General features: G+C 39.0%; 1 protein-coding gene across 4 annotated transcripts in view; it reads right to left on the reverse strand.

Annotated features, from left to right (window-relative positions):
• Positions 1-13,805, reverse strand: part of SYNJ2 (synaptojanin 2) — a 66,125-nt gene that overhangs the window by 28,894 nt on the left and 23,426 nt on the right. For all 4 annotated transcript variants that reach the window (XM_042889849.1, XM_042889842.1, XM_042889859.1 and 1 more), the window contains 3 exons: positions 6,577-6,660; positions 4,898-4,959; positions 1,862-1,958 (listed from right to left, as the gene is read on the reverse strand). In XM_042889849.1, the coding sequence (XP_042745783.1) occupies positions 1,862-1,958; positions 4,898-4,959; positions 6,577-6,660 (243 nt within the window). The remainder of the gene's footprint in view (positions 1-1,861; positions 1,959-4,897; positions 4,960-6,576; positions 6,661-13,805) is intronic.

The following is a 13,805-nucleotide window of genomic DNA, read 5'->3' on the forward strand; positions in this document are numbered from 1 at the left end:
AGGAACAGCATTACTGGGAAAGGTACTGGTTTTTTGTTTGGTTGTATAACAGGTAAAGTCATGGTTGACAATTTTTTGTTTGCTCCAGTTGCACAAACTAATGGTAGTGTAGACATTCTGATCAAGGGAAACCAGTAGCAGTGGCAGTGACTACAACAGGAATACTCTGAGCCAACTCAGAGAAAACCTGTAAAGGTTGCAGCAACCTTTGGGAGAAAAGTACATGCACAGGAGGGAAGATGGAGAAACAAACGTCACAACAGGAGAAAAGCTCTCATTCCTGACCATTCTATAATTTATTTTTAATCTGAGTCCTTTAAAATCAGTGGACTAAAATCTAACTATATATTCTTTCTAATGATTCATCTGTTAAAACACAAAGGTAAAGAAAAGACCATGAGGTGGCTGTTTTCAGTTGGAATGCAAGGTCTTTATTCTATAGACGTCCTATTTCTGATTTAATTTCTCACTGTATGATATTGACCAGAATACTATCTTCAGGAATGCAAGTATTTGATAAAATATCAGAATTAAATTTACAAGAAAAGTCAGGTTTGTATCTTTATATTTGAACATTCAAGTTTTCATATCTTACAATTACATTCCAACATATTTTCAAAATAATCTATAACAAATATTGTAAAGAAAGCAAAACCAGGAGGGTATAGAGGCCTAGCTGTGTCAAGGTAAAATTCAGTAAAAAGCTGAAATTAGAAGCTAGGACCTGACTTCTTTTCTGTACCTTCCTCACTGTCTCACTAACTCCAGTGGCAATTGCTGTGATCATATTCCATACAGAGGTAGTCGTTCACTTTGTCATTTCCCACTGGAGTAGTTGATCCCTCCCAGCACTTTCATAGAAAGAAGAAATGATCACACAGAAAAACCACCATTAAAATGTTCTTTGTCTCCTTCCAGTAGAGAGGTGCTTACTTTCAGAGTAAGTATTTGAACTCAGAACTGTTGTATCACTCTTCAGTAGTGATAAGTACATGTAACACTATAGATGCGTACTTAAAACATCCTTCATACAGTTATTTGTAAATACATACTCCCAAGGGTCTACGTCTGATTTCTGAAGCAACGAGGACTTTGGAGGCAGGTTCCCATCAATCTCCAGGCTAATGCGAGCAGCCACTTGCCACAAATACTACTCAGTGACAATCTCCAGGTTCAAGTACACACTTGTTTTAAAAATCTGGCCATGAAAATACCATTCCAGACTAAAACACAGGGCAGCTTTTTAAACTTCCAGTGCCAGTCATCCTGAAAAGGAAACCCAGACGCTTTCAAGCATTAGCTGTGTCTAGGAACATACTTAGGGAGAAGGAAAATGTCTCTATAAACCAGATTGTCATCTAGTGCTCTAACAGTTAATTCCCATCACAATTAGTGGTAAACAGCTATTTCTCACTATAATCAGACTAATCAAATCTTCCTCTTAGCAAGCTAGAGCAAGGTACTGGCCCAAAAGCAGTTCTGACAACCTGGTGAGGCACCTGGAAGAATATAGTAACTGCACTGTTGACTACATACTATGGACAAAGCTGACCAGCACTCAGTTTTGCAAACATGAACTACTCTTAGAACAATTAGGACATTGTTATTTTTAAATTCTGGTTTAAAAGAGTAAAGGTGTGAAGAAATAAGCAAGACAGTCCTGAAAATCAAGTCACAGAGACTATAAAGCTTAATTCCCTGTAATATCTAGTGGGGAAAAAAAAAAAAAAAAAAAAAAAAAAAAAACATATTCAGATCTAGTATTCATCAGGTACTTGCCCAGAAAGAAAACAAAACGTGAAGGCTCAGGAAGTCAGCAGTTTAACAACAACAAAATAAAAACAAAATGCATGTCTTTTACCTTGAAAGCTCTATTGAGCACCTCCTCTCCTCCTCTGCTTCCCAACAAGTTAACAATCACTTGTTTTCCATACTGCTCCTTCAGAAGCATCATATGCCTACAGCAAAAGTAATCATAACAAAAAATAAAAACAAACCAATGTAATACAGCCTACTACCTTTTTTCCAAAACACAGAAGTAGTTGTGTTGTAGTTGTGTGTACACTGGTAGTTCCATCTAGCATGCTTCAGCCATGGCAGCTACAGACATTGTCCTCAGCTTCTTTGCTGAGTGCAAGTTGTACAAGTATGAAATTAAAGAACATATTACTTTGTACTGAACATAGACAGCAGCATTTTAGGAAGCAGGTCCCAGATCTTTTGTTAGCTTTGATATTGTCCAAAATGTGTTCCCATCTCTTGGCTCTCAGCCTAGAAGCTGCACAGAAAAGATGATCAGGAAGGAAAACATACTATGCTTCAGCAGGAATTGCCCAGCATTGCTGATCCAACATTCAGTGGCAACAATGGATGTAGGATTCCAGGACCAAAGTCAGAGAGGCACGAACACATCATAGGTGATGAGTTCAAACATCTCTGAGCTGCTGCAACCTTGAGATACTCACGGCTTACTTAAAATTAAGCAGGAAGGTTAGTAAATATAACTACTGCTACACTGGTTAAGACCAAAGATCCTTATAGCAAAATGGCCTGGTCCAGATTCTTCAGGAGAAACAGAACAAGTATAAAGTAGTATTTCATCTGGCACATATTGCCAACCTCTCAAAGCCTGACATTTAGGGAATCTAAAGTCAAGAGCCATTCTCCCCTTAATACATTCTTTTCCAGTTGGCATACATGTGTTACAAAAGCTGTGCTGACTTATCAAGAAACAATTAGAACCTTAGTCATCTTATATCATGTACTACCACCACAGCGGTACTTAAAAGCAAGCTGAATAGAAATAGACAGGAAAAATAACCACACAAATGGAAAGCTGTTACTTGCTCCAAAGCAACATGCAATGACAAAGTGTCAGAAAATCAAAGTGTCAAATATTCATTTTATTGCATGCATCTTTAAAATCTATAACCAGAGTTAAGCCACACAGATAACCATGGCAATGGAGAAATGAAAAACTTAGCATCATATGTTTCAAGAAACATGGCTAGATATACTTTCTAGCATTATTTGTGCTTCCAATTCTGCAGCCAATTCTCTGTACACCAACTCTTTCCGTACATTTGCACCCATCTGACTCCAGCACCAAGCTCCTGCTTCTCCAGCAACATTATTTTCAAAGAACAAAACTGCTGAAACACAGGTCACCTGTTATGAGAACAGCTCCCCAAGAATTTGTCAGGGAAAGGGGACAGAAAAAGATCCGCTAACAAGATAACCATTTGCTTCTCACAGTGTCCTCTCAAAGCATTAACCTACCACGCTGGAAAATCTAACAAGCTGAACTCTCTCTGGCACACTCAGAAACTGTAGCATGTTGTTACGCCTGAGAGCCTGCTTCCATGTATGTTCTTTGTCCATTTGCTGGAACAGGCTGCCCAGAGAGGTTGTGGATGTCCCATCCTTAGAGGTGGTTCAAGATGGATTGAATGGGGCCCTGGGCAGCCTGGTCTAGTATTAAATGGGGAGGTTGGTGGCCCTGCCTGTGGCAGGGGGGTTGAAGAGGTTGAAGATTCATGATCCTTGAGGTCCCTTCCAACCCTGGCTATTCTGTGATTCTATGATTCCAAGATTTCCAAAAGGCTGTCTTTAGCAGCTCTGCAAAAAGAGAGATCCTGAACTTCACCTAACCTACACATTTTTCTGCGCACAAGGAAAAGTGCAAGTTCATGTTTCTTACAAGAGGCTAATTTTCACCAGTTGCAATCAGAGAGAACAGATTCCCTGAGCAAAAAGCTGTTCAGAGTAGTTCCTTACTGAGGTACTCCCAGTTCGTTGTGCAGAATAGGAGGATGCTAAAGAGTTTTCTTACATGAATTGTCTCTGCTATGGAATGCAGAACTCCATGACAAAGACTCGGGAAAAGTAGTGAAGCAAATTAACATGGCACCAGAGGACAGCAAGAACATGAGTCTCAAACACATCTGAATTCAGAGGCATTTAGGAGTCTTACCAGGCTTTCAGAACCTGGGCTAAGTCCCTTTGGAGCAGGGACTGCTATGGTACATAGACCCTTCAGATTCCAGGTCCTGTTTGGGGCTTTTCAGTAGAGCAAAACTATTAACAGCTCCTAAGAGCACATTTGCTAACAGTTACAGCAAATGAAGCCATGAAATTAAGACATTTTACCGAAAACCAGCTTTTAGCTTGGACATAAGATCTGATTTGCCAAAACCAAAGCAAATCAGAAATGAATCACATGACACTTAACAAATTAAAAATTTCCTACCTACCAAATACTTCATGTAATGTTTTCACTGATGCCCATGGGAGATCACGTTCAGACATTACAGAAATCATGCTGAGAGATAGACTTTTTTATGATTTATAGGTACCACATTAAGTCTTAATGGCTTAAAAAAGTTTATCAGCCAGCCTTTGGGTAACACAAAAGACCATCAGCATAACAGCACCATACAATATCAGCTGTGACAGAATAAGATGCTGTTATTTCAGTATAGCAGAGCAACACTGAGAAAAGCAAATCCAGAATGGTTAGGAAGCGGTGTCAAATTTTTAATTTTTGTCCGAGTCACAGAGGTAAAGAACACATGGGTACTGTAAATTCAGGTTTATTTAAATGTTACAAGAGGATACACAGGCCTTTCTTTGGCATATCACTCAGTATCTCTTAGCTTTTCCAGAATCAAGCTAGGAGACCAAATCATTTCAATTACTAACATAAATAGAGAGGAGAATTCATGAGAATAAGTGAATAAAGTAAACACACATAATGATCCTGCAACACCTTGGGGACTGGCAACCTCATAGGAGGGGTGCTTCACATCTCTAATGATTCACTGGGAATGCATAAAGTTGTGGAATCTCAGTTAAATGCCAGGCTGCTGTGTTACTGCCAAAGTTGAATGAAGCTTACCTATCAAAAGCAGGAGCATTAGCTTCTAGACCTCTGTTAAGCCTTAGATGATAGGAACCCACCTAAAATAAAATATTGGAAAGAAAAATTATCTGTAAATCAATAGATGTCCCCCTTTTTCCTTAAGAGAAAAGCATCTCTTTAATAGCATCGGTTACCCCTAATAGTCTTCACACACCCACACACATAATATCCTTAATACAAAAGCCACAGCTTTTATCACACAACATTTACAATTACCGGTGAAAAGATTATTATTAAGCAAAGGGATATCTTCTACACATCTTTTTATAACCAAATAAATCATCACTTCCCCTTGCCAACTTTCTCTAGCAGATATCCCACACTGCATCACATGAATATGCTGCGTGTCCAGCACTTATCCTGCCCTTCATCCCTCAGAAAAGGCTTATGTTATGCTAGCTCCATGGACTGAGGAGGGACTTTTTATAAGGGCATGTAGTGACAGGACAAGGAGAAATGGCTTTAAACTGGGAGAGGATAGATTTAGACTAGATACTAGGAAGAAATTCTTTACTGTGAGGATGGTGAGACACTGGAACAGGTTATCTGGAGAGGTTGTGGAAGCATTCAAGGCCAGACTGGATGGGGTTTTGGGAAACCTGGTCTAGAGGGCAACCTGGTCCCTGTCTATAGCACGGGGGTTGGAAGTAGATTACATTAAGGTTCTCTTCCAACCCAAACTATCCTATGATTCTATGAAATATGATGGATCAAATCCTGTGCCATAAATCTACACTGCTAATTATTTATAAGATCATATATTTCTGTATGTACATCAGTATCTTCTGTTATTTTCCTAATGTTGATTTATGCAAGCCTTTCCAACACCAGTGCCAGCACATTCACGTCCAAGGAATAAGAGTAATGAGTATTCACCAACAGGTGAATTCTGAATGGTACTTAGGTGCTAGATCTAAAAATAAAGATGTATCAAATGATTATTAAAGAATTTTAAAAAAAGAAAAAGTTATGTAACATCTCTCCACTAACACATATGAATGAATGTGCATAGTCAGACTAGTTGCTTATCCCTCTGCTCTGAGAGGAATGGTAGGATGATTCTTTGTCGAGCTTCTAACAGTACATAAATTGTAACACATATTAACCTGCTAGGCTTCATGCATTAATCTCCTAAGGAAATCCTACATCTTTGTCTTGCAGAAGGTCAGGTCAGGTCAGATAATTGCTATTGTTTGACTGAAACCTAGTAAACAGGCTAAACATTATACTTTGAAGGTAAAGTGCTCTTATAGAGCTGCTTATCAGTTTCATCCAGGAGGTTAATATAATCAGGATACTCCTGATAACCAGACAGTTCAGAATGAAAGGTTATTCCAAAACAAAGTGTTATAACGATATTGCTGTAACCTTCAGTTTAGGACATCAGGACATAATCCCTTACAAAAACTTTCCAACAAGGCACACGAACATGTGAAAATGCTGAACTTAAGTGACTATATCTGTTTGCCTGTTGTGTTGTTTAGCTGGTTTTCCCTTTTATCTAAATACAATTTCCTACAAAGCAAACCTAAAAAGAAATAGATCAGCATTTTCATAGAATGAGCTCCATATCGCATTAAAAAAAAAAAAAAAGTTACAAAAACAATTATTTAGAAGTAGAAAGAGAAGATAGGCTTTTTGATTTATTTGTTTACCTGAAGCCCCGGTTGCTCCCAAAACAGCGGAACAGAACCTCTGATCTGCACAAAGGAAGAGACATCGTCGTCCAAGTAAATTGTCTGCAAAAATAAAACAAATGGAAGGAGTTCTCCAATTAGAGCTATCCGTCTGTGACTCCTTCATCAAATGTGTTTGAGACCTGAACACAAAGGGTGAAAAAAGTAAACAGTGTATCTCACCGTATCCCCTTACTGCTCAGCCACTTTTCCATGGTCTCACAGGCACTGGAACAAAGTACAACGTATTCGCTTTCATGTACTCACAGCAGATTCAGTTCATTACTCACCAGAAATAAGAGAGAATTTAAAACAGTACCACTGGCAAGGCAGAAGGTATCTTTCATCCACGACAAAGATGGATTTGATCTACTGGTGCGGAAACTCAGGAAGACCAGGACATGCTCTCCCTCTGTCTCTCTCACAGAATTTAACTGCAAAATGTCATTGCTCCCTGTGACTGATGATGAGTAATGTCAGGTGTGGGACAGGCTTATCCCATGCTTTATTTATTATTTCTTATTTCACTGCATGTCATGCTTTGTCAATGTTCAAATAAATCTCAGTGAAACGAACAACTTTGCTACTCCCATTCCAGGACACAGTGAACAGTGCGTTACCTATTTCTCTTCAAGAGGGTTTATAGCCAGAGGCTCCAAACTATCCATTGCATTCCCAGACAGGACCTCAGACTCCTGCTGCATATCTGTTATGATCACTGCTACCCAACTGATTTCTAATCAAATTCATATGAAGTACAAACATTGATTTCCCCAGTTAGCTTCCCCCTCCACCAGCTTCCAGGCAAAGCTCACATTATACGTTACCTTAGCACAAAAGGTACTATCTTCAGACAGGGTATGACCACAGAGCAACTGTGTGAAACCCAGCTCTCTCCCCAGCCTATTCTTAGCAGCAGAATCCTGGCTGTTTTCCACGTGTGACACATGATACACATCTCTGTTATCTCATGCATCACAACGAGCCTTTTGCAGCCTTGCAGAGGAATGGTATCCATACAGGTCACTCAGGTAGCTGCTTCTCTAACTGCATCGTATCATCTAGCACAACTGCTGCCAGCTGGCTGCTAGCCTCCAAAATAGAAAAGAGCATGAAAATGAATTACCATACCGCTTCAATGTGGTTTTTTTGCTTTTGGATTTGCCACTAGATGTTCCAGTTGGGTGGATCAGGTGAAGCATCTTACCTGAACCTTGACCCTGCCACCAATGTACAGTTTTTAGTTCCACATGCAGAAAGAAGCATACATCAGAGAGGCAGGTATTTCCATATTCTGTCATCAGTTTTTTTTAGATAACTTTTACAATATTTTTGTAGTGCCCTCGAAATTATCCCCATTTTGTTAAGACAAAAGATTTAAGCAGCCAAGGATGCAAAGTCCATGTTTGAATGATGGCTAGCTCTGACACATGGCAAAATGATATGCTGTTAGCCTTAAACCAATAAACTAAGTGCTCTTTCATGTTGCATTCACCCTAGTACCACTCCAGGAAAAAAGCACAGGTACTTCATATTACTATGTTGGTGATTGAAGCCTCTTTGCAAGGTCTACCTCAGCTTCAGAAAACATGCACTTCCAGTGAAGTTTTCTAAATGTTGCCCATAACTGAGTGCAAGAACTAATTACCATAGCAACACATCCATGTACCTTTCTTTACAATTCTGTGCTCAGAAGAAATCACAGAAACAAAGAATCAGCTTCAAAGGAGTCCAGCTCCTAGCTCCACAATAATCCCACAGTTGGACTGCAGGAAGAGTGAGCAGGCCCACCTTCTTCCTCTTCATTTCCTGAGACAGGCTGTCAAAGATGAGTCAGAGACTTCTAAACACCCAATCATCTTTTTGCACGCAGCCAAGGACCCAGAGGATCCACTCTAAAGTAAGTAAATTTGTATTGCTCCACTGACAGACTTGGTATTATTCTGATTCATACTAACCAAGGATTCCTGAATCTATGAAAAGAAGAGTCAAGACTGGACCACCCCAAAATTTGACAAGAACAGTCAGTGATGAGATGAGCTGAAATAAAACATTAACATTTGGTAACAATGATTACAGACAAAGCTTCACATAAAGTACAATCTGTCTACTCAAACAACTTACTGCAGAGGACCTGTTTTCTGGAGCATCCCAATTTCCATAACTAACAGAAAACTGCGCAGTTGCAAGTATCTCTTTGGTTAGTTCTTTTTAAAACATCTCAGCTGCAAATTCTCTAGATTCACTGATTAGAAAAATAATAATTCTAACTTTAATAGCTGCAGTTTAACATCTTCCTAAGCTACAGTTTAAATAGCAAGTATTCCACCACAGTTTATAGACCCTGCACGTACAACTTACCTTCTTTATGCGAAACACAGTAGAAAAATACTGACCAAACATTTCTGCCTTTCTGCACTGACAGAATTTTTATTTGCTCATATTTCCATTTACCAGTGATTTGACATTGTAAGAGTTAACAGATGTTTGCTTATATTATTATTTACACTTTCTATTCACTGTTGCCTTCTCTATTTTCTGCTCTACTAAGCTGTCATTTGGAGAACTGAAACGAAAAAACACGTTCAAAAAACTATTTGTGGATCATTCCTGTCATCAAACGTGATGCCTATAGCCTGATGTGATGATCCTTTGTCAGGATGAGGACAAATATTGAACTCACCTATGCTGATAAGGCATTTTAAACAAATTGGTATTTTTATGCACATTGTCACATAGCTTTCAGAAATTCAAATGAGGTTTTTGAACTGGGAGCATGGCCTCTTCAGCACAGGTCACTCACAAGAAAGTTCTCCACATTAGCACTTTTTTTTTTTTTTTTTTTTTTTTTTTTGCTTTTTAGTTACAGAGCTTGGCATTCTGTTCTCTAGAGCAATTCTGTGGTCTTTCACAATCCTCTCAGCTCATTCTCGTGACCCAGATGAATCTAAAATTATTTTCTTCAAAGCTGCCAGTGAATTGGAAAAAGACCTCATATTTTTTTTAATGAATGAGAGGGCAACTCCCAGTTACTAACAGTCACTCCTTCCTAAACAGACTGTAACAAATTTACTAGGCATTACAACCGAGTAAACCTTCTCTAAATTTCAGCAGTATTCATTGCCATTCATTATTCACCACTATGACCCATGACCTTGACATTGCCTTCTCCCATGCACATCCCTTGACCTTAACACTAACAGTGGCAAGAACCTTCCTACCAGCAGGCCTCTTAAGTGAGCAGCTTCAAAAACAGAGACTAAGACGACTTCCCAGATCAGAAATGAATGTAATCTTAACACCTATACACACTATCATAAGACACATTACCTGACTTTACTTAAGTAAGCACTGGGGAAATTACAATTGTAAATTGTTAAAATTACGATTACAAACAAAAAACTCTAACTTTGCTGCTTATGCAATTCCAGTATTTAGTAATGGATAGGTACTGAATTTCTTTTCTCATATTCTTTCAAGTCTGGATCATTTTTTGTTCACAGTGTAATGTTTTCTACAAGCACATATCTGTCCTGCTTTTTTTGTCATTCTGGTGTTGACTTGGTTGCCCTGTTCCTAATAGACCCATTTCTCTTCTTCTAAGGCAGCGCACGAAAGATGACCAGTACAAGATAAAAGGCTGTTCCTTTCTTAAACAGCGATTTATTTCCAGAATTTATCTGTCCTCTGTTTAACTCATGGACAAGGAACACATCCAAGAAGACCACAAAGACCACATGTTCCTCTAACTGTGCAACAATTGTCAGCCACATTTTGGATAATGCTTTGCTGTTAGGGTTGATACATATTGCTAATGCTATGATGACTTTGTCTTTGGGCTTCAGAGAACTAACCTGTTGCGGAGCCTTACCTCCATAATGACAGCGTGATGTTGACTACGTGTCCCAAGGAGAACATTCATTCCTATCAAATTTTCAAAACATCCAAGGATGACTGCTTGATCCTCAAAAGGTCTGGCCATAAAACAATCCAAACTATTTAGATGAATGGATTCTGAGATATATTTTCAAGTTTCCAATCAGATAACATAATAGCAACTGGATACTTACACTACATCGAGGACCTTTTTGCCTTGTTAATAAATACATCTCCTGTCCTCTGATATCTGGTGTTAGAAATTGTCATGGGTTTATTTTGACTCCTGCTTAGCTTCTTTTTGTGGTTACTTTCTCCAACTCTGGGATCAAGGGTGATAGTGGTGACAGCTCAAGAGGGCAACAATCTCATGCTTTCTCTTTGGTTGCATACAGCCAGACCTTGACCCTCCAATCCAAGGACCTCTCCTGGTACACAGCAAAAGTTGGTGTACAGGTACTGCTTATTGGCTTTGAGCAAGAAACAAGCCCCTACTTCAACTAGCTGGTGTTCTAATCCCAGCATGCTTCTCCCATTTATCACTTAGTGAATAATCTCCTGCTCAGCTTCATTAGAAGGAAATAATTATCCAGTCACAACTTCCAATGACAAAATTAATCACGTACTCAAGAAACTCGCACACAGTTTCATGATGAAATGGATTCCAACGTGGCTTTTTTCTGGGATCTCCATCTCTGTCACACCACTCACAAAAAGCACAGATAACAGATGGTCTAAACCTACCTCTCCAGGACTCCTTTTAACTCAGACCAACAGGACACAATAATATACTCGCCAAAATAATCCTCTCTGTCCTGCCTGTGGCCACAGTAAGACTGTATCCAGAAAATAAATTAACCACATGATTGCATCCATTCCTAGCCTGGAGAGCTATCCAACATGCCCAGGAGATATTGTGAAATAGGGATCATTTTTCTTCATCGGTGTCCAATATTTTTTCTTAAACTGGAATAAAGGGAACATCAATCCAAATTCATGGCATTTCCTTCTAATGCCTTGTCAAGGTTTCCATATTAGACACTTCTCCGAACAGTTCCATGAAAGGGAAAACAATTGAAACCATTTGTTTATCTTGGGTAAATCAGAGTTTTTCCCCTAAGTTATATGCTAAGACGTTAAGAGTTCACCCTCAATCTGTGGAGAATATTTGGGGCAGGAGCTGAAATGTAAGCAGTGACGAGCACACAAACTAAATGAGGAAAACATGCTTTCATCTCAATGTTATCAGCAGAGAAGAACTAAAAGAATGTGATACAGCCTCAGCTTCAGCAGATTGCTAGGCCAGGTAGAAAGGGTGATGAAGGAGAAAAGCAAACAAAGCAAACTTTGCTCTCAGCAGGTGCCTATCAAACAGATATGAACAAAGTGAAAATGTATCATTTAAACTATCACTGGAAAATTGACTGATTTAAAAATTTACTTGAGGATTAATTGCAACTCTGCAATTAGAAAGGGTATGTCAATATATTAGAAAAAAAAAACTAGCAGCAAATTTGGAAGTACACATTAGAGAGATTTCAAAAAAGCCCTCATTTTTCTCTCCTTTGTGTTTTATTTTTGCTTGCCAATCCTACTATTTTTTATTTTTCCTTTATAAAGATGCAAGCCAAATTATCAAATATTCAAAAGACCTACTGGTAAAGGACTTTTTTGTTGATTCCTGGTTTGGTTTTTTTGTTTGTTTGTTTGTTTTGGTTTGGTTTTTTTTTGTGCATGCGTGTGTGTGTTTTTGAAAAGCAAAAGTAAATGAGATATTTAACTTTTCCCCACTTCTTCTCAAACACCATGAGTCACAGCAGTTCAGTGAGCCCACAAAAATGACTCATTGCAGAGCTAAAATGCCACAAGGCTAGCACAGTGGGAGAAACAAGCACACCATCCATGCATAAAAGAGCTGCCTGGAGATAAAACTAAATGTTTCTCCCTCTTCTAAAAACAGAAAAATGTTAGAAGCAATTCCTATCAAGGGGGGAAAGGTCCTGGCTTTTCAAAATCCTAGGGTGCTACTTATCCATGAAAGCACAGAGCAAGCATGCCATTAAACCAGAAAGGCTGCAGCAAATGGAAACAAAATGTTATTCAGCCAAGATATTACCTCATAGGAGATTAGTCAGTAGTCTACTATGAAAGTAAGAGAGAGTTTTTTCTTGGACTCTTCCTTCCTAACAGTAAGTGGATGCCAGCTTGAACTGGATCTCAGGCATCTCAGTGGTTAGCCCAGTTCTGCTTTTTTAGGATGCTCATTTTAGTAGAACTAGTGTTTATCACCATTAGCAACAGCAAACTTCGTTTCTTCTTTAAAGAAGAAAAACATAATCCTTTAAAATTACAAGTTCTTGTTATAATTTTCAACCTACTTGAGCCTGTTGCCCTGCAACTATTTTACTCTTGCTCTTTTGCTTAACCTATTGCAAAACTATCAAAAGCTTCAGTCCTCCCACTTCACAGCAACCCTTGGATACCGGAACAAAGCACAGCAGCTCCTGCGAAGAACTTGCCCTGGCCCAAGCCAAGGGAAGCATTAGTAACCAACTGCTGTTTTGCAGTTCACCAGGAGCCAATCCCCAGGCTTTCTGCTGAGATGCAAAGGCAATCTTATTTTTCATGCTAATAATTTGCAACAAAATCTACTCCAAACATATAATTAAATAGAAGAGTAACTTTTGACCCAACCAGTGAGCAGAACAGCAGAAGTATTCCCTACAATTAGACAACTGTTAACTGTAGAGCCATGAATGTGAGACCAATTTGAAAGAAATCTGACAACCTTCTAACATTTCCTTTGTGTTTCAGCAAGAGAATACTCTTCAAATCATGAGTAACATACTTTGCATGAATGCTCATGAGAAGGCACTCAACTAAAAGGGTAGACCAAGTCATTACATAAAACGGCATATGTCCTTCTTTCTTTTTCCAAGTCCTAGAGGAAAATTCCACTTTTCAGTGAGCAGACCTATCTGCATTACTCAATGCACTGACAAGCTTTCTAGAAAGTTGTACATGCTGCAGGATCTGACTTGCAGTTTCTGTGAATCAGAGGTACAAAAGAGAATTACTAGCAGAGGATTCACAGGCTGAATTTAGAGGTCCAAGCACTGCAGTAAAAGGCCAAATTGGACTGGGTCCTGGGCAGCCTGATCTAGTGCATCAGAAGGTTGGGACTGGATGATATTTAAGGTTCCTTCCAATCCAAGCCATTCTGTGATTCTACAATCCAATAAGCATAACTTAAAATCACAGAACAGTCTGGGTTGGAAAGGACCTTAAAGTTCCAACCTCACTGCAACAGGAACCACTAGGTCAGGTTGCAC

This window comes from Lagopus leucura, unplaced genomic scaffold, assembly GCF_019238085.1.
Source record: "Lagopus leucura isolate 7727_CA_CO unplaced genomic scaffold, USGS_WTPT01 Super-Scaffold_73, whole genome shotgun sequence".
In the NCBI taxonomy this organism is placed as follows: domain Eukaryota; kingdom Metazoa; phylum Chordata; class Aves; order Galliformes; family Phasianidae; genus Lagopus; species Lagopus leucura.